The sequence below is a fragment of the Sus scrofa genome, chromosome 13, assembly GCF_000003025.6.
Source record: "Sus scrofa isolate TJ Tabasco breed Duroc chromosome 13, Sscrofa11.1, whole genome shotgun sequence".
In the NCBI taxonomy this organism is placed as follows: domain Eukaryota; kingdom Metazoa; phylum Chordata; class Mammalia; order Artiodactyla; family Suidae; genus Sus; species Sus scrofa.
Genome location: NC_010455.5, coordinates 134,526,563 through 134,550,928, shown reverse-complemented (window position 1 = coordinate 134,550,928; position 24,366 = coordinate 134,526,563). Strand labels below are relative to the sequence as shown.

Here is a 24,366-nt window from a genome sequence, read left to right as displayed (position 1 = left end):
TGGGATTGTATGAAGTTTGCTTTGTAGGTTTTTTTTTTTTTCAGGGCCGCACCCGCAGCATATGGAGATTCCCAGACTAAGGGTCAAATCAGAACTGCAGCTGCTGGCCACAGCAACACAGGATCTGAGCTGGGTCTGTGACCTACACCACAGCTCACGGCAACGCTGGATCCTTAACGCACTGAGCCAGGCCAGCGATCAAACCCTCAACCTCATGGTTCCTAGTTGGATTCGTTTCTGCTGCACCACAAGAGGAACTCCTGCTCTGTAGGTTTATGGTAGATAAACTTTACCAAGTTAAGAAAGTTTCCTTTTAGTCTTATCTTGCTAGGTTTTTTGTTTTTTAAAAAAATCTACTGAGATGATAGGGTTTCCTTCTCTTTTAACGTGTTAATAAAGTAAAATACATGAACAGATTTGTTGATGTTGAATCATCTTTAAATTTTTGAGATTAAACCCTACTCAGTCATAATTTATTATTCTTTTACTAAACTGCTAGAATTACAGATTTTTATTTCATTTTTTTTTCTTTTTAAGGATATGTGGCATATGAAGTTCCCAGGCTAAGGGCTGAATTAAAGGTGCAGCTGTCAGTCTATGCCACAGCCACAGCAATGAGGGATCCGAGGAGCATCTGTGACTTACACCACAGCTCATGACAACACTGGATCCTTAACCTACTGAGTGAGGCCAGGGATAGAACCCACATCCTACTGGATACTAACTAGTTGGGTTCTTAATCTGCTGAGCCAGGACAGGAACTCTGTATAGATCTTTATTTTGTATTTATGTATTCCATAACTGAGATTAAACCATGGATTCATTTTTTGGTGCTTCTTTGTTGTCTTTAGGTGTTACACTAGCCTGGCAGCTTGAGTTAGGAAGCTTATCATTTTTTGTACTCAGAAACCTAAAAAAATAGAAAAAGAACAGAACAGATAATAATCTGTTCCTTGAAACTGGTAAAATTCAGTCATAAATAGTCTTGCTAGGTTTCATTTTATTTTTTTTTATTTTTTATTTTTTTGTCTTTGCCATTTATAGGGCTGTTCCCGCAGCATATGGAGGTTCCCAGGGTAGGGGTCTAATTGGAGCTGTAGCTGCTGGCCTATGCCAGAGCCACAGCAATGCCAGATCCAAGCTGAGTCTGTAACCTACACCACAGCTCACGGCAACGCTGAATCCTTAACCCACTGAGCAAGGCCAGGGATCGAAACTGCAACCTCATGGTTTGTAATCGGATTTGTTAACCACTGAGCCATGATGGGAACTCTTCATTTTATTTTTATTTAGTTATTTATTTGCTTTTCAGGGCCGAACTCACTTCATAATGGAGGTTGCCAGGCCAGGGGTTGAATTGGAGCTACAGTTGCCAGTCGACCCCATGACCACAGCAACACAGATCCACGACAGGAACTCCTAGGTTTCATTTTAAAGGAGAGACATTTGGCTACCTTTTCAATTTTTTTTTTTTTTTTTTTTTTTTTTTTTTTTTTTTTTTTTTTTGCCATTTCTTGGGCCACTCCCTCTGCATATGGAAGTTCCCAGGCTAGGGGTCAAATCTGAGCTGTAGTCACCAGCCTACTCCAGAGCCACAGCAACACGGGATCCGAGCTGCATCTGCAACCTACACCACAGCTCACGGCAATGCCGGATACCTAACCCACTGAGCAAGACCAGGGATCTAACCTGCAACCTCATGGTTCCTAGTCGGATTCGCTAACCACTGAGCCACAATGGGAACTCCCATCTTATCTTTTTTTAATGCCTTTAAAAGTAAATTGTAGGCATCATAATTTTTATTTTATTTATTTATTTATTTTTTGTCTTTTTTGTCTTTTTAGGGCCACATCCGTGGCATATGGAGGTTCCCAGGCTAGGGGTCTTATAAGAGCTGTTGCTGCCGGCCTACACCATAGCAACACCAGATCCGAGCCACGTCTGTGACCTACACCATGGCTCACGGCAATGCTGGATTCTTAACTCACTGAGCGAGGCCAGGGATCAAACCCGAAACCTCATGGTTCCTAGTTGGATTCGTTTCTGCTGCCCCATGATGGGAACTCCAAGGCATCATGATTTTTAGTTTACAATTTGTTATTTTCTTTTTAACCCAAGAGTTATCTAAAAGGGTGTTTCTTAAATGCCCAAGTAGTTTAAGCTGGAGAGGGAAGAGTGTAGGCTGTCTTTCTATTGCTCACAGCGATGCCCTGAAGTCTACACTCTTACTGTTTTCCACTGTGGTCTTAGAACGTGAAATGTAAGATTTATGCTTGTGACTTTATAGAGCTCTTACTTGGGCTTAACATATGCTCAGGTTATATGAATATTCCCTGGGTATTTGAAAAGAATGTTTTTTTCTGGTAGGTACAAAGTTGTGTAATTTTTTGTTTGTTTTTTTGTTTTGTTTTGTTTTGTTTTGCTTTATCTAGGGCCGCTCCCATGGCATGTGGAGGTTCCCAGGCTAGAGGTCGAATCGGAGCTGTAGCCACCGTCCTACGCCAGAGCCACAGCAACGTAGGATCCGAGCCATGTCTGCAGCCTACACCACAGCTCAGGGCAATGCCGGATCCTTTAACCCACTGAGCAAGGCCAGGGGTCGAACCTGCAACCTCATGGTTCCTAGTCATATTCGTTAACCACTGCGCCACGAAGGGAATTGCAAGTTGTGTAATTTTTAATGTAGCTGTCAAATTCCTCATATTGTTATTTTGGTCTACCTATTAATTTCAGAGACGTGTGATAGTTTCCTAAAATGATTGTGAATCTGTCAATTTCACATACTAATAATTTTTGCTTTACATATTCCAAAATATGTTATTAGAAAATAAAAGTTTATAATTGTAATATCTTTTCCCCCCTTTCTTTTTTTGGCTGTCCACGGCATATGGAGTTCCCAGGCCAGGGATCAGCTCCAAGCCGCAGTTGCAACCTATGCTGCAACTAACACCAGTCCTTTTAACCCGTTGTGCCGGGCCAGGGATCAAACCTGTGTCCTTGAGCTGCAGAGATGCCACTGATCCTCCTGTGCTGTAGTGGGAATTCCTGTGTATTTTCTTTCTTTCTTTCTTTTTTTTTTTTTTGGTCTTTTTTTGCCTTTTCTAGGGCCCATCCCGCAGCATATGGAGGTTCCCAGGCTAGGGGTCGAATCGGAGCTGTAGCTGCTGGCCTATGCCACAGGCACAGCAATGCAGGATCTGAGCCTCGTCTGCGACCTACACCACAGCTCACAGCAATGCTGGATCCTTAACCCACTGAGCGAGGTCAGGCATTGAACCCGCAACCTCATGGTTCCTAGTCAGATTCGTTAACCACTGAGCCACGATGGGAACTCCCCTGTGTATTTTCGTAATGAGGCTTGTCTTTTATCAGTTTAAAGTATCCCTTTTTGTCTCATTTAATTATTTATGGCTTGAATTTATTTTGCCAGATATTAATTGCCAAACCTGCTTTCTTTTTGCTTTGATTATATTATTTGAGCTGTGGTTTTTATAAATAGTCCATGGTTGAATTTTTAAAAAATCTGAGTTTCTTTTGATAGGTGAGTTTATCTCATTTTATTTACTTGTGATTTTCCATTTGTTTATACTTGTTTTTCCATCTAATTTTATGTTTCCTGTATTTCAAGTTTTCTAATTGTTTCTCTCCTTCTTACCTTTAATGGAGTTGATGGAATTTCTATTGCTTGATTTCAAGCTTTCTAGTGCAAACTTCAGTTTTTTGCATATTATTTTCCTGGTTTTGTAATACTTGCATACCACCTTCTTACTACTATTCTCTGGTTACTTACTCACCTAAACAACTATATCAGTTTATTTTCAGTTAAGATTACTATATCATTATCATAAAAGGAAGGCCGGTATCATTTGCCATAATAGAAATTAATGTAAATAATAATGCAATAAATATCAAATGATGTTACTACATTTTAGCCTGTTCCTCTTGCCTGTCTGGAGCTTATTCTCTCTTTTCCTCCCCCATCTTTGGCTGCCCCGCGGCATATGGAGCTCCCAGGCCAGGGGTCAGATCTGAGTTGTTGTGACCTAAGTTGCAGCTGTGCCAGTTTCGGGATTGAAACCGAGTCCCAGGGCTCCCAAGATGCCGCCGATCACATTCCACCTCAGAGGGAGCTCTGCCTTTTTTTAAATTTAAAAAACAAACAAACAAAAAAAGTGTAAAGAGTTAGATGTGAAATCCCTTGTAGCCCAGCAGGTTAAGGATCTGACACCAGTGCTGTGGCTCTGGCTGCTGCTGTGAAAAGAAAAAGAGACCTGATTGTACCAAACTGACAGGCTCTCTCTAACTTAATCAGAATCATGGATTGTGAAAGATGTTTTTAAAAAATTCCATGTTGGCACAACATTGTAAATCAAATGGTAAGGATGAAAGATTTAAAAAATTCCATGTTGGAGTTCCTATTGTGGCACAACGGAAACAATCCAACAAGGAACCATGAGGTTGCCAGTTCAATCCCTGGCCTCACTCAGTGGGTTAAGGATCCAGTGTTGCCATGAGCTGTGGTGTAGGTTGCAGACGTGGCTCAGATCCCACATTGCTGTGGCTGTGGTGTAGGCCGTCAGCTGCAGCTCTGATTTGACCCCTAGCCTGGGGACCTCCATATGGCATGGGAGTGGCCCTTAAAAAAAAAGACAAAAAGATAAAAAATTCCATGTTGGAAGTTTCCATTGCGGCTCAGCAGTAGCAAGCCGTACTAGTATCCATGAGGATGTGGGTTTAAATGATCCGGCTTTGCCATGAGCTATGTATGGTGTAGGTTACAGATGCAGCTCAGATCCCACATTGCTGTGGCTGTGGTGTAGACTGGCAGCTGCAGCTCCGATCCGATCTCTAGCCTGGGAACTTCCATATACTGGGGGTGCAGCCCTAAAAAAAGAAAAATAAATCCATGCTTATGTACCAACTTCAGGCTCCTCTTCATGTCTCATTTTGAGGTATATGCTCTAGGAGTTTGTTATACATTCTGTTCTTACAGTGGTTAATTTAAAAATGTAACATTTTTTAACTTTGTTTTTCTCTCAAATTTAATCACTGTATCTTCTTGCCTGTATTATTACGGCAAAGTTTTCACTTAAGTCTTCACTTCTTCTCTTATGTCCATGTTGAAATCATTCAAAATAGTATTTCTATTTTATAGATGAGGGGACTGAGGCTTGAAGAGTTGAAATAAACTTTTTTAAGCGCCAAAGCTAGGAGCTGACCCTAGGCAGTCTGCTTTCAGAGCCTGTGGTCTTTCCACTAGACTATACTGCTTAATTTGGGATTTAGTTCCAGATTGTGATTTATCATGGAAAAGTTATGATATATAGCTTACAATACATATTTTGCTATTTCTTATTCACATCTCTCATTTTATTTTGCTAAAGTACATCTTTGAGTAACTCAGAAAGACTAGGTATATTCTCTCTTTCCCTCACATTTGATTGCAAGGCTGGATAGGAATACAATCTTAGATTTCCATTTTTATTTTTTTTTATTTTTTTTGGAATTTTGAAGACATTAGGAGTTCCTGTCATTGTGCAGCGGAAACCAATCCGACCAGGAACAATGAGGTTGCAGATTTGATCCCTGGCCTCGCTCACTGGGTTACGGATCCAGCGTTGCCAGGGGTAGGCTGGCAGCTATAGCTCCCATTAGACCCCTAACCCGGGAACCTCCATATGCTGCAGGTGCAGCCCTAAAAAGCAAAAAAATAAAATAAACTGAAGACATAACCTTCTCAGGTAGTATTTATGGTTTGTTTGTTTTTGTGCTTTTTAACCCACTGATCAAGGCCAGGGATTGAACCTGCATCCTCATGGATCCTAGTTGGGTTCGTTAACCGCTGAGCCACAAGGGAACTCCCTCAGTATTTAGCGTTGTCAATCAAAGAGCTATCTGATGCTATTCCTTATCCTTCAGAATTTTCTGCTTACCCCTTATTCCTTTCTTCACTGCAACTCCCCTTCTCTAGACATGGAGAAGGCCCTCTTCCCCATTTTAAAATTGAGTAATAGCGTACACACAGTACACAAGTCTTAAGTGAATAGTTAGATGAGTATTTGTCTAAACACCCCCTGTAACCACCCCCCAGAGAGATAAAAGCACATTTACAGCATCCCAGAAGTCTCCCTCATGCCCCATTCCCAGTCAGTAAACCAACCCTCCCCCCGGAAGGAACCATCATTCTGACCTCTATCACTATAGAACAGTTGTGCTTGTTCTTGAAACTTATACAAATGATTTCATACCTTATGTGCTGTTTTTGTGTCTGCCATATTTGAATACTGTTTTTTTCCAAACAGAAACTTGAAGAGAAGCTAGAGTTCTGGATGGAGAAATTTGATAAGGACACAGAAATGAAACAGAATGAACTAAATGCCCTCAAAGCTGCTAAGGCCAGTGATTTAGCACATCTTCAAGAACTTGCAAAGATGGTAAGGAAGCAGTCTTTTTAGGCCTGTACCTGCAGCATATGGAGGTTCCCAGGCTAGGGGTCTAATCGGAGCTGTAGACGCCAGCCTACACCACAGCCACAGCGACACCAGATCTGAGCCGAGTCTGCAACCTACACCAAAGCTCACGGCAGTGCCAGATCCTTAACACACTAAGTGAGGCCAGGGATCGAACCTGTACCCTCATGGATACTAGTTGGATTTGTTTCCGATGTAACATGGCGGGAGCTCCAGGAAGCAGTCTTGATGGCAGCAGTAAGAGCAATGAGGAGTGGGTGGTAGCTAGATAATGTGATTTTGGGTCAGAAAGTGGAGGTGTGTCTGAACCACTGGAATTCTTTTTAGATGATAATGATGGCATTGGTGGGGGCAATAATAGCAGCAGCTGACACTTTATAGTGTTTAATCTTTCCTTGGCACTTTTCCAGGATTTTACATATATAACTTAGTTAAACGTCTCCAAAACCCCTGAGCTAGATAGTACTTTTATTTCTACTTTATGATCGCTGAAGAAAATTTATAAATGACAATTTATAGGAAGCTTCTGATATGGTTTCATTATTAAGTGCAGAATTTCTCAAATTTCTCTTTTAAAAGATGGCTGCAGGAGTCCCCATTGTGGTGCAGTGGTTAACGAATCCAACTAGGAACCATGAGGCTGCGGGTTCGATTCCTGCCCTTGCTCAGTGGGTTAAGGGTCCGACATTGCTGTGAGCTGTGGTGTAGGTTGCAGATGCGGCTTGGATCCAGCGTTGCTGTGGCTCTGGCGTAGGCTCGTGGCTACAGCTCCGATTCAACCCCTAGCCTGGGAACCTCCATATGCCGAGGTAGCAGCCCAAGAAATGGCAAAAAAGACAAAAAAAAAAAAAAAAAAAAAAGATGGCTGCAGAGTTCCCTGATGGCTCAGCAGGTTAAACACCTAATGTTGTCACTGCCATGGCACAGGTTTGATCCTTGCCTCCAGAACTGCATGCCAGGCACAGCAAAATAAAAGAAAAGATGGCTGGTATTTTTAGATGTATATTCTATTAGATTTTTAAAAATGCATTAATTTGAGGTCACCCATTAATGGTGACCATTAGTCACCCATCAAGCTAGTATTTCATTTTCTTTTTTGGCTGCCCCATTGCAGATGGAGTTACGAGGCCAGGGATCAGATCTGAGCTGTAGTTGCAACGTAAGCCACAGCTGTGGCAACTCCAGATCCTTAACCCACTGTGTTGGGCTGGGGATCGAACCTGTGTCAGAACCTGTGTCATAGTGCCAATCCCACTGTGTCACAGCAGGAACGAACATGACTAGTATCCATGAGGATGTGGGTTCAATCCCTGGCCCCGCTCAGTGGGTTAAGGATCCAATGTTGCTGTGAGCTGTGGTGTAGGTCACAGATGCGACTTGGATCTTGAGTTGCTGTGGCTGTGGCGTAGGCCTGTAGCTGTAGCTCGGATTCAGTCCCTAGCCTGGGAACTTCCATATGCTGAGTGTGAGGCCCTGAAAAAAAAAGTTATTCAAACTGAAAAATTTGGGGAACAATTATAAAGTTAATATGTGAATATTGACAATATAAGACTCAATTAAGTTTTTTCAGTTTGTCTTTAGATTTGGCATGCTTTACTTGCAAGTTTTATATTAAAAATGCAGGGCTGGCTGGGCCACAGCTTAGCTAGGAGAGTCCTGTAATGTATGATTCATGTCTACTTTTGCAGATAAGGGAATATGAACAGGTCATCATTGAAGATCGTATAGAAAAGGAGAAGACCCGGAAGAAGATACAACAAGATGACTTGGAATTAAAGAGCATCATAAAGGCAGGAAACTGTAATCGGGATCTTGGGGCCTTTTTAATTCTGTAGCTGGCGAATCATGGAGGAAGACAGACAAAACATCTTATTATCAAACATGGAGCAGGAAATCTGTGGGCTTTTGTTATTATTCGAAATTTGCCAACACACAGTCCGTCATAACAGCAAGACAGTTAAGAGAAAAGAACATGGCCCCAATTTTTAATCTAGGAAAGAAGAGGTGGTTAGCAGTGGAAACAGAACGTAGAACTTGTGCCCAGAGGTCAAACTTAGGAATACATTTGGAATTCCCACTGTGGCTTGGTGGAAATGAACATGTTCATTTAGTATCCATGAGGATTCGGTTTCCATCCCTGGCCTCACTCAGTGGGTTAAAGATCTGATGTCACCATGAGCTTGGTGTAGGTTACAGACACAGCTCGGATCCTGTGTTGCTGTGGCTGTGGCGTAGGCCGGCAGCTACAGGTCCCATTCAACCCCTAGTCCAGGAACTTCCATATGCTATACTTTCAGCCCTTAAAAAAAAAAAAAAATACTATTTATAACCAAAAAAGCTCCTTAAAGGAATTCATTTTAATATCCCACTGCTTCTTAAAATCCTATTTATAAGTCCGCTCAGGCTGTTTTCAAAAGGTGAAGGGGATAAGTAGCAGCTCAGAAAAAGAAGTTATTTTAGCTTTATATAAACTTGGCTATATTAGTGATGATGAAACTAGAAAGTCTGATTCTGGGAAATATTTTCAGGCAAAACTGACATCAGCTGGACCGAAACTGTAGTTTTGAGAATTGCCCATCTCTCTGAAAGATGAGTATCTGCTGAGACTCTACAGTGTGCAAACTGTGCTTTGGGAAGTATGGTAGGGAGCAGATTAAGAAAGCAAGCTTTAAAGTACATTCAGGACCAGACTCAAACTTTACATTCAGAGAGAGTCCGATGTCTAGTTAGCAAGTTATTTATTGAGCTTCTGTGGGTTTTCTGTCAAGATTCCTAGATTTAGAGCAAAATTTTAAGTAGCAGCTGGAAACCATTTTTGTTTTTTCACCAGTGGAATTTGGTTTGCTTTTAAAGTAGGCCAGACTGTTTTCACAACAGTTGTGTCTAATGACTAAGGAGCTATCTAAATTCTTTTTTTTTTTTTTTTTTTTTTTTGTCTTTTGTCTTTTTGTCTTTTGTTGTTGTTGTTGTTGCTATTTCTTGGGCCGCTCCTGCGGCATATGGAGGTTCCCAGGCTAGGGGTTGAATCGGAGCTGTAGCCACCGGCCTACGCCAGAGCCACAGCAACGCGAGATCCGAGCCGCGTCTGCAACCTACACCACAGCTCACGGCAACGCCGGATCGTTAACCCACTGAGCAAGGCCAGGGACCGAACCCGCAACCTCATGGTTCCTAGTCGGATTCGTTAACCACTGCGCCACGACGGGAACTCCTAAATTCTTTTTGTTTATTTATTTATTATTTTTTTTGTCTTTTTGTTGTTGTTGTTGCTGCTATTTCTTGGGCCGCTCCCGCGGCACATGGAGGTTCCCAGGCTAGGGGTTGAATTGGAGCCGTAGCCACCGGCCTACGCCAGAGCCACAGCAACACAGGATCCGAGCCACGTCTGCAACCACAGCTCACGGCAACGCCGGATTGTTAACCCACTGAGCAAGGGCAGGGATCGAACCCGCAACCTCATGGTTCCTAGTCGGGTTCGTTAACCACTGCGCCACGACGGGAACTCCCTAAATTCTTTTTGAAAGTAAGAGGAGTCCTGATCCTTTAATCAGTCGTTAAAGATAGAAAATGCATCTGGAAGCTGACTGAAGTCATCTAGATTATTTGCACATTTCTGATTGAGTGCTCGCTTTGCCCATGTCAGCCCTTTTGGATCAAATAGTTGTTAGATGTGGGGAACTTGAATGTTGATAAAGAAGTTCAAGGGAGTCAGGTTTCTAAGTGCAAACGAAAGATAGGCCTACTCAGATTCATTTTTTTCTGTTTTCACTCCTTGAGAACTGGAGAGGCCATGAATTGAGCTCTGGGTCCTGCCCAACAGGCGAGCACTGCGTGGGGGGAGCAGGCTTGGCCACTGGCATGTCTGAGACCATCTTCATCGAAGTTAGTTTATGAAAAAACAGTCTCCTTATGTAGAAAGAATGCAGCCTGTAAATTGTACTCACTTTCCCGTCCTCTTCCAGCTCCAGGCTTGGTGGCGAGGCATTGTGGTGCGGAGAGAAATCGGTGGTTTCAGAATGCCCAAGGACAATGACAGCAAGGATATGAAAGGCAAAGGCAAAGGCAAGGACGAGCAGAGAGGCAAGAAGTGACCACGGTTCTGCTGTTCTGGAGATGGGAAGGAGGACCCGAAGGGAGCGAGAAACATCTTTTGCCATCACAGGTACACCCGTATGTTGTTTGTCATTTGGACATTCCCAGGTGAGGTCTGGTTACTTCACTTTGCCTGTTATATTAGTTTTCAAACCCTGAATTAGGACTCTACCATGGATTCAGGGCTTCTTTGAAAAAAAAAAAATTGTTGTGAAGAAATATTTCTGGGAGACTTGTGAAGATTCCTGCTTCTCACCAGAACAAAAAGTACATGATCCCAGTTATAGTGATGCATTAAAAACTTCAATGTTTTCTGAAACATCTGATTCTGATTTTACTCAACTTGCATATAGTGTAAAATGGAACAAAGTGTCATAAAATGACACTTCTCATGAGCAAAAGCGTTTAGTAGGAACTACAAGATGTTTATCGTATGTCTAGTGTAATTCATACACAGTAAAGTTTTAATAATGGTTCCTACTTGGTTTTTAGGTTTATTATCACTTCAGTGTACTTATACGGGGTGTGTGTGACATGGAACATTCATTATAGCTGCTTCAGCTTCTTTTCTGGGAGGTAGGGGTATAAATGATAAATATAAGAAATGAGATGTTAGGATATACAACCCACAAATAGAAAGACGGGTGATACAGGAGTTCCCATTGTGGCTCAGCAGTTAATGAACCCGACTAGGATCCATGAGGACACAGGTTCGATCCCTGGCCTCTCTCAGTGGGTTAAGGATCCGGCATTGCCATGAGCTGTGGTATAGGTCACAGACATGGCTCGAATCCTCCATTGCTGTGGTTGTGGTGTAGGCTGGCAGCTGTAGCTCAGATTAGACTCCTAGCCTGGGAACCTCCATAAGCCACGGGTGCGGCCCTAAAAAGCAAAAACAAACAAAAAGTACATTTTGATCTCAAGAGACTACTGTGAGGACCCATTTTCTACCAGTGTTCCTTAAGGGAATTTACCCTTTCATTTTTGCCAAGGAAACCATGCTTTAGGTATGAACATTTTCAAGCCGACCTTTATTTCATCCTATGGAAGTGTTGGCTTTTATTTTAATGTCATGTGGAAGGTGGCATACAGGCAATTTAAAATAACATACATGATATTGACATATTTATTCTTAGACTTATGCATATTTACAGACATACAAATATAAGACAATGTTTTACAAAATCTTTTACTAATTACATGTTTACAACATTTTCAGAAATAAAATGAAATCTGCTGTAAACCATCTTACTGCAACATGTATATAAAAAGGTTTCTAAATATCCATGTTTTCCTTCATTTTATATAACCTTTTAAGCGCTTAGTTTTTAAAAATTCATCATATTCACCAGCATAGTCACAGATCACTAGTCATTGCTGACCTGTTATCAAGTAAGAAAATCACACTCCTTGATTAGCTGTAAGGCTGTATTTTCAAAGCCTGTTAAGGAAAGTGACCTACTAAGTGTCCTGCTCTATTTCAGTTGAATACAGAGGCCCCTACTCCCATAAGCTGTTGCCAGAGGAAACTGGTTTGGAGTCCTAAGCAAACAGGAGTTTGAAAGCTTAGAAACCTGATGGCTTAAAATCTCCACAGTTGGCAGGGGCCCTAGTAGGCGGGCACTTAGCTTTTTCTTCATTCCCGCTTCAGCGCTGGGAAGCTCGCTGCTTCGTGCTTCAGTAGGAAGCTCATAAATGATCAGGTGGAACTGTTACAAAGTCATCTTCATCTTGTTAGAGTTTAGCAAGGCTAAATGTTAAATTTTCTTTCCAGTTAAAACAACAAAAAAAGTACATAAAAAACACTGAATACAAAAATTTTCCAACAAAACATCATGACTTGTTTTTGCATCTTGACACAGAAGAGACATTCAATATATTTTATATTTTTCTTTCATTATCAACCCAAACTGTACACAAATATTTTCTAACAATTCAAATATAAATTTGAATTAGTTTAATAAAAATATATAAGATTTCATGCTATGTATAAAATTTGAAGTTGAAAATTCCAATTACTTCTATGGAAAAACTAGTCAAAAATGTTCCAAATACTGCATTATGTACATTGACTGGGATTAGTCCTGTCCTTTGCTGAGTTTCATTTCTTTTTCTTTTTTTTTTTTTTTTTGGTTTTTAGGGTTGCAACCACAGAATATGGAAGTTCCCAGGCTAGGGGTCAAACTGGAGCTACAGCTGCCAGCCTACACCACAGCCACAGCAACATAGGATCCGAGCCGCCTCTGCAATTTACGCCACAGCTCATGGCAGTGCCATATCCTTAACCCACTGATCGAGGCCAGGAATTGAACCGGCAACCACATGGTCACTAGTTGGATTAATTTCCACTGTGCCACGACGGGAACTCCGGTGAGCTTCATTTCAAATGGCTTTTTATAGTTTGCAGATTGTACTGAGGTTTAATGTTGACTAGAAGTAAGAACACCTATAATTTAAAAATATACACAGCTAAATTCTAAACGAGTCGTATGACTGCTGGGTCTGTTTGGAACTATAAATACAAAGGGGTCTGGCTCACGGCACTTAAAACACATTTATCCTAAAGGATTGGGCTTTGAGCTCAGATGTTCTGTGTTATATAATTTTAAACCTGTGATAAGGAAAAAACATTATTTTGACCAGATACTCAACATGATTTTATCCAAAGGTACTTTTAGATGCTGCTACATGATAAAAAGAACATTTTATGCTCGCATGCATGCAGTGGTTTAAAAAAAAAAAAAAAAAAAAAAAAAAGCTCCAGAACAATTAACAGGAAAAAGCCTAGATAACGAATATCTTCACCTACTCTATTTGCTTAGTTTACAAAGGCAGTGAATACCAAAAGATATCACTGACAACTAAAAGGGTCTCAAAATACAGGGGAAGACAGACCCAAGTGGCTTAGACTTGAATAAAGGCTCCTGGCTTTGTGTTGCCTAAGCCCTTGGGCTCTTTAACTGCACCCACAATTGAGTAAATAAGGCACTAGTGGGGGAGCTAGACGGCTAGATGAAAAGACAGCAAGCTGTTTTTAAGATGCCACAAGTGCTTTAATTCAGCCATGGAAACTGGCAGCTATGTGAAAGAAATCTAAGAAACCTGGCTTTTCCTTTATTTTCATAATCATCCATTAGTTGGGGAGCTAGAAGTGTATCAGCTGTGACTGGAAGGTGTTTGCAGGTCCAGGTATCCTGAGAATAGCATGGGGGTAAAGAGTGCAGGGCTCAATGAAGTCAACACACAGGATGCAGAGTGCCACATGCTGCCAGCCTGAAGGTGAGGACCCTGTGTGTAGAGTGCGTGATTATGTTTGGATAATAGTGGCATGTTACACGAACCATCCTCTTAAGTGGTGGTGGACTAGAGCTGGGGGGAGGCCTAGGACACTGGCCTTAAATACAGTGGTATGTATTTCACTGTTTTACTATGCAAAATCTTCTACATTATTTTTGTTTTACATTGGACAGAATAATCCAAATAGTCCTAATATAGCTTTTGACTTTAAATGTGACTGAAAAACACAGTGAAGTCATTATTTCTCCAACTGACACAAATACCTAGCTTGGAACAGTGGTCTTCACTTCATGAAACACCTGAAATGTTTGCTGAAATGTGGAAACCCAGGCCTCTAAACCTACTGAGTAAGAATCTGTATTTTTAACAAATTCTCCAGGAGATTCTAATGAATAACTCTATTTAGAAACCAGTAGACTCTAGAAGGCTCGGAAACAGCATGTCTATGCCTTCAAGGGAGGCAAATATCCTTCCGAGAAGATAGTCTTCAATGTGTGAAAAAACCTACTCTCTGAGAGGGAAGCACAGCCAGGCTAGGCTTCAGTGTTGGGTTCTTAGTAACGACAGAATTGTTTCATTTGTAAAAACCAACCATGTCTTCATAAACAATTCAATGAAAATGGATATAACCTCCCCTAAAATGGAGAAATGAAGCAAAACATTCCTGTTAGGAATCATGGAAACAGTCCCTTTTAAGAACACATAAGCGCTTTGTTAAGCAGATGGCTGGCAGCAGCAGTCACGTGGTCCTGTTCCGGTTTGGCCAGGCCAGTGCCCAAGGTGCTGGGAGTCCTTACACAGCAGAAAACTGGTGCTGCTGCTGCTTGGGTGGGGCAAGTTCCAGGAGAGCCTGGACCGTCACTGCAACCTGGCTCAAACCTTTCTCTTCTAAAATGTGGAGAGGCAAGCATAATTGCTCCTGAAATGGGACAACGTAACATAAAAACAAAAGAGAAGAGAGGATGAACATCACAGAACTGAAAAGAAAAAAAAAAAAAAAGCATCTCCTCCTCAGAATAATGAATTGAGATATGAAGAGTCAGTACCTGGGAAACTGACCTCTGTTATATGAGTTACGCAGAGCTGGTACCCAACAATCACTGTCACTTTATTAAAACGACTAAAAAGCAGGTACAGATCATTTCGAAAACTGGAAAATGGACAAGTTACATATACATACAACAGAGGATAAACAGAATACTATGGAGTAAAAGCAACATCCTTCACCTCTGGTAAATAAAAGAGCAATGCAGACCAGTAAAATGAGGCAGGTGAAACTAGACAAACAGCTCCAAGTTACCAGATGGCCCAAGCCTAAAAATATAGCATAGTAGGAAAAAAGCGCTTTGGAAATTACAAACTGTAGGAATGCGAGATAGTTTCATGCCATAACTCAGACTGCACGAGAGAGGAATGCCCACTATTTGCATTGTGGGCCTGTGAAAATTAGGGCTGTCATACCAGGCAGGGATCACAGGAAGAAGCAGAAGTTGAGATTTAGATGTATTTGAGGAACTTTCCTCTACTTTGGGTGATTTATGGAAGGCCCAGTTTGAATTAGTTAAAAAAATCTGACTTACAGACTTTAAAAAAAGAAACTGTATTTGAAAAAGTATTTCATGTCCTGATATTTAATGGATTAAATTATGCTGGAGTACTATGATGTGAGAATATCATAATTAATATATGATATTTGAAAAGTGTTTACAAGTTCGCTTAAGGAAGTTAAATTACTTCTATCTTGTTTACCCCATTAATGTGTTTGGTTAATCCTTGCTTTTAAGAGAAAAAGGCCTATCATAAGAATAACGCCTATCACTGATTAGATTAAAGAAAGAAGAGACTGCCCTTAAAGGAATGAAAGTGGAATTCTGGTTCCACTAAAAGAGACTATACATATTTATTAAAGAAGATAATTGAATTTTTCTCAGCTTTTCATTGGCACTTAATATATTATTAGGAAGTTTTACAAAATCAGCTGCAATAAAAATATAAGTGTTTATTATGAGCAGTTACTGGTAGTTGTGCTTAGTTTCTTTTTTTTCTTTTTTTTTGTCTTTTGTCTTTTTAGGGCTGCACCCATGGTGTATGGAGCTTCCCAGGCTAGGGGTCCAATCGGAGCTACAGCTGCCAGCCACAACCACAGCAACACCAGATCTGAGCCGTATCAGCAACCTACACCACAGCTCATGGCAACACCAGATCCTTAACCCACTGAGCGAGGCCAGGGATCGAACCCACCACCTCATGGTTCCTAGTCGTATTCATTTCTGCTGCACCCCAACGGGAACTCCGGCTTAATTTCTTTTTATTTAATACTTACCTTGATAAAATAAGGTGAATGGAATCTTTTGATCTTATAAAACTAGCAACTTTGTATAAATCTTTTGAGTACAACTGCAGGTATAGATTAACTATACTTAAAAGGAACCTGCAGAGTGTTTTGCTCTTGGGAGTGTATTTCCTCTGAGGTCAATCCCATCCCTTAATCTCCATTCTTAGGGGTGTCCCGCAACCTGTACGCCTGTGGCTGAGACATTCCCTCAGTGGCTTTTGCTCTCCAGATGCACACTTACCTTCTAGCTGCCTTAGGGAGAACTCTGTTCTGAAGAGAATGCACCCTTACTCCCCAAACCACACATAACACCATGTGCTTTTTTATCAGGTGTTTTCGTAGAAAAGGGAGAAAACTCCACAGAATGGAATGATCTCTGATCAGAGACATCTTAGAAACAAAACCCCCCAAACTCTGAAAGGCACTACTACTGTATAAAACTAAAGTTTTCAACACAGTGTTCAATGTTTTCGGCATTAACAGTAAACAGTTTTTAATGCATTAAATATTTTCTCATTTAATATGAAAGTCAACTAAAGCAATCAGATCCTCAGACTGACTTCTACAACATGATGTTATGGTCCTTACAATCTCCCTTCATACTTGAGTTTCTTGGTCTAATTTTGTTAATAGTTCAGGAGATTGTAAATGTACAAAAGCACCATTTATGAGAATTAGAATCTGAATGCAATTATAAAGTAGTTTCAAGCATTAAGGCTAGCAGCTGATATACTAAGCCTTCTGAAGAGATAACATTCACTGCTTTGGGTACAGAACAGAGATTGCCGCCTAATACTCTACCTGCTACTATTCAGATACAATCTCCTCAACAGCCTATCAAATGTAAGTTCACTTATTAAGATGGTTCACATATATTAGAAATTACATAAATCCCACTTTTAAATTCTAAATAGGATTATAGAAGTAAAGTTCAGCTAAAGATAACAAAGGTCTGACCCTGGAAGGTCCGCTCTGGATAATTTGCTTGTGTGCTGTTTTCAATGAACTCAAAGGGCTCAGAACAGCACTCTAGAGAGCCTACATGATCTTTGGACTGAACATTTTTTTTTTCTGGCCTCGCCTGCAGCATGCAGAAGTTCCAGGGCCAGGGGTCAAACCTGTACCATAGCAGCAACCCAAGCCACAGTAGTGACAACACTGGATCCTTAACCTGCTGCACCACCAGCGAACTCCTGGACTGAACATTCTGATCAAATTAAAATTATTAAGATTAAATGCCAGTGCTTTCCAGATGTCCAGATAGCGAATGCTTAAGCAGACCTGTCCCTACCAATAAAGGGAGATTTCAGGATTTCCGGGCACAGCTCAATGCAGAATTTTCCATGGCCATGTGCCTCCCCCAAACAGGGCAAATGCTTCCTTGTGAATAGCTGCTGAAAAGTTTAGCAACTTTTCATTTTAATGCTTCTCACAATTTCAACACTTAGGTTGTGTGGGGGCATGGGAAAATGGCTATATGGAAATTTTATCATGCCATTTGGAATAAAGTTCTAAGTCATATTCTAACAACAGGCTCAGGACTGTATGAGCAGAAATGCTCAGCGTTTATGATAAGAGAATAAGGCCACACACAGGCCAGGAGAACAGACGAATGAGCAGGAGAAATAAGGCTGGTCTTTTACTTTTTCTTAGAAATCATAAATGATTACTAATGTGATGTGCTGCTCATCTGGACACAGAGGGAAGGATTTAGCTACTTTACTGGTTAGCTCTTTGATGGCCAGAAAAAAAAAAAAAAAAAAAGCACATGTAAATACTTCAGAATGAGAAACAAACCTCCTTTACCAAGCACAGGAATGAGGTGGAAAAAAATCACTGGAATGCACTTGTTCGGCTAGAGGGGGAAGATCCAGTAATAAAGCATACAGAGAGTTAACATTAAAGTACAATAAAATGCCACAAAACCCAAAAGCTGCATAGACAGAGAGACAAAACTGGATTCTTCTGAATGTGCCCCAAGAGAAAGGAGTGTTTCAACAGTTCTTTTAACGCTGAGGTTTAGCTGAAGGATGTCAGAAGGGGAACAAAGATTGTCCTGTCCAAAGTGTGAGCAGGAAAGGAAAACAGAAACACAAAGTCAGTGGATCAGAAATACAGATTTGAGTATAGAATTCAATATGATCATCTCAGTCACATTCAAAGAAACACATCCAGTAACATTTTCAATTATGATGACTCAAAATAAAATACTGAAAAACAGAACCACAAAGAATTCTCTATGTGGCGAGCTTGATTTTACTACCAAATCACAGAATAAAATCATTGGTAACTCGTACAAACATTCAGGATAAAATGCACAGAGGTGTATGCTGGCTTAGGGTTGTGTGAGGCCTGAGAGTGATGAGTGTGTGAAGCAACCTCTTTCTTAAGTCATTCTCCCCTATTAACAAAAAAAGAAAAGCAAGAAGGCGAGGACAAATCCTGGGAGTGGGCTGAGGAGGGGGACGTCTTCAGACAAAGCCAGGTGAGTCAAGAAGCTTCCAGGAATGAAGAAAGCATAATAATAGGGAAAACTTACTACCTGAAAGTCAGGTGTACTGAATGACTTGGTGTTCCTCTAAAAATCAAGTCAAGTCCATCTTAACCAAGTCTAGTTTACCAATTATACAAAATGAATCTAGAGTTGTAAGGGGCCTTAGAGGTCATCCAGACCCTCCAATTCATAGATTAAAAAATTAAATAAATAAAAGCATTACTGGACTTGATAACAGGAAAATATCCTTTCACACATAACATATAATAACTCTAGGACATACGATACTAGACTCAAATACAAGTTTTTTTTAATCACCCATTATAGTTTTTTGAATGTAACCTATATTTAATAAAAGCATAATAATAAAGAGATACTCATGCACAACCTTATTGGAGGCTTTTTAATTTATTCCTTAGTGTTTCATTCATAATTTAACTTGTAAATATTTAAGAAGTTATATTGAGAAGGGAAACTGTTTGCCTTTATACATAACTCTAGACACAGAATCTGACAAATTTTTCAATGTAAGTTTTATATGATCTATTTTATTTTATTTTTTGGCTGAGGCATGCAACAGCTTGATGTGGGATCCCCATTACTGGACCAGGGATTGAAAGCGTGGAATCCTAACCATTAGGCCACCAGGAAACTCCTTATATGTCATCTATTTTCAAAAGAGATCATTTTGGAGTTCCCGTCATGGCTCAATGGTTAACAAATCCGACTACGAACCATGAGGTTGTGGGTTCGATCCCTGGCCTTGCTCAGTGGGTTAAGGATCCGGTGTTGCCGTGAGCTGTGGTGTAGGTCGAAGATGTGGCTTGGATCCCGAGTTACTGTGGCTGTGGTGTAGGCCGGCGGCTACAGTTCTGAGACCCCTAGCCTGGGAACCTCCATATGCTGCAGATGCGGCCCTAGAAAAGGCAAAAAGCCAAAAAAAAGAAAGTGATCATTTTTACATCCCTGGTTTTCTTTACAAGTCAGACATAGCAGGTGGGGATGCTGAGGTAAAGGTGAAACTGCCTAGAAGTAGGGGAGAACAATGGAAGAAGTATAAGTTTCTTCTTCCCTCCCATGCAGGGGGACCTGGGTATGCTAGTTTAAACCCACTAGTTTAACCCACCAGTTTCACTGGGAACTATATCTAGTCACTTATGATGGAGCATGATGGAGGATAATGTGAGAAAAAGAATGTATACATGTATGTGTGACTGGGTCTCTTTGCTGTACAGTAGAAAATTGACAGAACACTGTAAACCAGCTATAATGGAAAAAATAAAAATCATTAAAAAAAAAATAAACCCACGAGTTTGTATTTACTCCTTTTCCTTCACTTTGCTTTGGGCAAATGACTGGTTGTTTGAGCAGAAGTTGTAGTGTAACAGGAACCCATCTAAAAGTGGTAGTGGTGGGGTAGAGACTTGAGTGGAAGGCAGAAGTGCTGAGGGAAGAGGTGCCCATGTGGAATGTCCATTTCCTCTTTCTGGTCGGGGAGACGGAGAGGAAGGGAGGATATGTCAAGACCTCCAGTCTAACCACCCTGGAAAAATACCCAGTCTTTAAAATTTGCATTTTTTTCCATCTTCTGCCTTTAAATACTGTTAACTGTTGCTGGGCAAATGGTGGATTAAATAAATGCATGCTTTAAAAGGCACACTTCTTTTGATTTTGCTGACTGATGGCAGGTATATTCTGAAAGCATTTCAGTGTATGGATTTTAAATCTGAGACAGATGATGGTTCTGTAAAGCCCAGAGGACATGAGCAGTGACTCTAAGAAGTCCTTTAACAGGTCTGACCCAGGCTAGGTGTGCAGCACATCTTCCTGTGTAGGGCTGTTTTCAGCACTCCTCTCTAGGTGCCTTTTTAATTTTTTCTTTTAATTTTAATTTTTTTTTTTTTTTGTCTTTTTCCAGGGCCACACCCACAGCATATGGAGGTTCCCAGGCTAGGGGTTTAATCGGAGCTGTAGCCGCCGGCCTACGCCAGAGCCACAGCAATGCAGGATCCAAGTCTTGTCTGCGACCTACACCACAGCTCACGGCAACACCGGATCCTTAACCCACTGAGCGAGGCCAGGGATTAAACCCGCAACCTCATGGTTCCTAGTCGGATTCATTAACCACTGAGCCACGACAGGAACTCCTCTAGGTGCCTTTTTTAAATCGCTCATATTTTTCTTCTGGTTCCCATTCCCTGCACCAACCAATGCCACATTCTCTTGTTTAAATACACTGAGCTAAGGAACCAGGGTAAGTACTAGGCATGTTTGTGATGGTCAGGAAGGAACATTTTCCATAGGCAGAAAGGAAATACTGAATGTGAAATTATTTGTAGGAATGTTAGAACCTGATTGTTAATATGGAAAAATGCATGGTATTTGTTTAGAATCTTATTAATGCTCTCAATATGTTTAAAAATGGTTTGTTCTAAAAGGTGATGAGCCTTTTGAAAACAATGATATGAAAATGACAAATTTGCTTTGAATTTGTTCACAGAACAAAAAAGATCCTTGCTAACTACCAATAAATGCAAATTTCAGTCTTTCATAACTCAGCTTAAAAAAAATGCAAGAGAAAAAAGTGAAATGTAAACACTACAATCACAATCTTTTTTTTTTTTTTTTGGTTGTGCTGGTGGTATATGAAAGTTCCCAGGCCAGGGAATTGAGAATGAACACAGCAGTGACCCAAGCCACAGCAGTGACAATGTTGGATCTTTTTTTTTTAACAATAATTTTAATTTTTTCCATTATAGCTGGTTTACAGTGTCCTGTCAATTTTCTACTGTGTACAGCAAGGTGACCCAGTCACACATACATGTATACATTCTTTTTTCTCACATTATCATGCTCCATCATAAGTGACTATAGATATAGTTCCCAATGCCAGATCTTTAACCTTCTGAGCCACCAGGGAACTCCACAATGTACTTAATAAAAGGAGAAAAAAAACAGTACTGGTAATTCACACTGGCTAATACAGCTGCTCTGTAGAGCTGGGATCTCTTTCACTTTGTGAAAGAGCTGAAAGGGAAAGGCGCTCACTGGACAAATGATGCTATGGCCGCCTCAAGCCATGTTAGTTAAAGAGAGGAATGGCAACCTGGGTAAAATGAGGCACTGTTACGAAAGCCCTTAAGTTAAGGGACAAGGACTTAACTTCAGGAGAAACAGTGGAGCTGCTGAGTCCAGGAGCCAATACTGGGTTTCTGACAGCTAATTAAAAAGGTAATAGAGCACTGGGAACTATGTCCAGTCACTTATGATGGAGCATAATAATGTGAGAAAAAAGAATGTATATGTGCATGTGTAACTGGGTCACCATGCTGTACAGTGGGAAAAACAAAATAATGTATTGGGGGAAAAAAAAAAGGTGATAGAAAAGAGTCATGTTTTTCTTCCTTAAGGTTGGACAAAATATGGTGACAACAACTGTAACGGTTGAGATTAATGAAAAAAGGATCAAATACCACCAGTTTTTTGTTTTTGTCTTTTTTGTTGTTGTTGTTGCTATTTCTTGGGCCGCTCCCGCGGCATATGGAGGTTCCCAGGCTAGGGGTTGAATCGGAGCTGTAGCCACCGGCCTACGCCAGAGCCACAGCAACGCGGGATCCGAGCTGTGTCTGCAACCTACACCACAGCTCACGGCAACGCCAGATCGTTAACCCACTGAGCAAGGGCAGGGACCGAACCCGCAACCTCATGGTTCCTAGTCGGATTCGTTAACCACTGCGCCACGACGGGAACTCCCCACCAGTTTTTATTTCTTTAAATTTATCTATATATTGTGTCATTTTATATGTGTGTGTATATATACACACATATACATACATATATATATATTTGTCTTTTGTCTTTTTAGGCCACACCCATGGCATATGGAAGTTCCCAGGCTAGGGGTCAAATCAGAGCTACAGCTGCCAGCCTATGCCACAGCCATAGCAACGCCAGATCCAAGCTGTGTCTTTGACCTACACCACAGCTCATGGCAACGCTGGATCCTTAACCCACTGAGCGAGGCCAGGGATCAAACCTGAAACCTCATGGTTCCTAGTCGGATTCGTTTCTGCTGCACCAAGACGGAAACTCCCATTATATATATTTTTAATAGTACACACTTAACTTAATTGTCTTTTAAAGGGTAACTGAATAAAAAGTTTATGAAGTTCATGTCCCTTAATCACATCTATAAATAAAGTTTAACTATTTGTACTATTGAAGGGCAATAAGGCTAACTGAGGAAGCTGGAGGCATTAAGTCTCAAGAGCAGGATAAATGCCTAGAAATGGCCTCTTCTGTGTTACATTCCAAAGAGTTTAGTGGTAAAGCTGGTAAAATCTTAAAAAACCCTGTAATTGAGTCAACAGTATCATCTAGGTGTTTGTTAGCTTGGATAACAATGTTTATGTTAGATGTTAACAGCCCAAGAACCTAGGTGAAAGGTGCACAGTCTCTCTATGCTATTTTTGCACCATTGCTCAAAGTTTAAAATTATTTCAAAATAAACATTTTTTAAAAGTATTAAAGCAAGTGTTAAAAAACTACAGCCAACCGAAGCATTCTTCGTCTAAGGTGCACTTATTTTGAAGCATGGACTCTGCTGTGTATGAAGTTGTACACAAGTCAAACTGCAAGTGGAGATGTTTAAGAAAATCAGAATAACTGTGTTGATACTTAGTACTAATTACTTATTACGAGATATTTAAATTTATGTGTATGATTTCTTTGCCTGGTCCTCGGAAATAATTAAGGAAAACTGCTCAAAAGTATAATGATTGACTCTAGTACCACAAAATCATGTTAGTAATTATCAACTTAAAACAATTTCAGATACTTGCATTTCTAAAAGATTTCAAGACAATAACACCAAAAGTTGTTGAGCAACATAAAAAACGAGAAATTTATTACCTGAGGCACACCAATTTTTCTGCAAGCTTCCAGGAAATTCTCCACATTTCGCCTACATTTTGCCATTGTTAATTTAGGCTGCAAAGAAAACAGTGTTATTAGCAAAATTTTAAAAACTGTACTAAAAATACTCCTGCCACTGCTTCATAAACCCAATGTTCTAAACCAGAGTGTCAGTAAACTTTTTCTTTCTTTTGTTTTACAGTCATGCTAGGACCATAACTATGGCATATGGAAGTTCCCAGACTAGGGGCAGAATTGGAGCTGCAGCTGCTGGCCTACACCACAGCCACAGCAACACCAGATCTGAGCCGCACCCAAGGCCTATGCTGCAGCTTGTAGCAGTGACAGATCCTTAACCTACTGAGCAAGGCCAGGGATTGAACCTGTATCCTCATGGATACTAGCTGGGTTCCTAACTCACTGTGCCACAACAGGAACTCCCTCAGTAAACTTTTAAGAATCAGATAATAGGGAGTTCCTCGGTGATCTAGTGGTTAGGATTTGGTCCTTTCACTGCTGTAGCCTGGTCTGGGAATTGAGATTCCACTTCAAGCCACTGCACGCAGCAGCAAAAGAAGAAAAAAAGAAAAAACAAAAACAGGTAATAAGTATGTTAGGCTTGAGGGCCATATTATCTGTTGTAACTACTCAAATCTGCTACGAGCTTGAAAGCAATCATAGACAACATATAAAGAAATAAGAGTGACTGTGTTCTAATAAATCTTTATTTACTGGTCTGTGGACCACAGTTTGCCACCCCTCCG

The 24,366-nt window shown here is 40.7% G+C and overlaps 2 protein-coding genes across 14 annotated transcripts in view; one reads left to right on the top strand and one right to left on the bottom strand.

The window, feature by feature from the left end:
• Nucleotides 1-10,881, top strand: part of IQCG (IQ motif containing G) — a 48,075-nt gene extending 37,194 nt beyond the window's left edge. Inside the window, exons 9-11 of one of the 2 annotated variants that reach the window (XM_021070199.1) lie at nucleotides 6,303-6,434; nucleotides 8,159-8,260; nucleotides 10,433-10,881. In XM_021070199.1, coding sequence (XP_020925858.1) covers nucleotides 6,303-6,434; nucleotides 8,159-8,260; nucleotides 10,433-10,561 — 363 coding nt within the window. In that variant the 3' untranslated portion in view covers nucleotides 10,562-10,881. The remainder of the gene's footprint in view (nucleotides 1-6,302; nucleotides 6,435-8,158; nucleotides 8,261-10,432) is intronic. The other variant, XM_021070200.1, reaches the window with a different exon arrangement.
• LRCH3 (leucine rich repeats and calponin homology domain containing 3) overlaps nucleotides 11,566-24,366 on the bottom strand; it is a 133,287-nt gene continuing 120,486 nt past the window's right edge. For 7 of the 12 annotated variants that reach the window (XM_013982361.2, XM_005670142.3, XM_005670144.3 and 4 more), the window contains 2 exons: nucleotides 23,600-23,677; nucleotides 11,566-18,250 (listed from right to left, as the gene is read on the bottom strand). In XM_013982361.2, the coding sequence (XP_013837815.1) occupies nucleotides 18,050-18,250; nucleotides 23,600-23,677 (279 nt within the window). In that variant the 3' untranslated portion in view covers nucleotides 11,566-18,049. The remainder of the gene's footprint in view (nucleotides 18,251-23,599; nucleotides 23,678-24,366) is intronic. The other 5 variants (XM_005670145.3, XM_021070194.1, XM_021070196.1 and 2 more) reach the window with 1 other exon arrangement.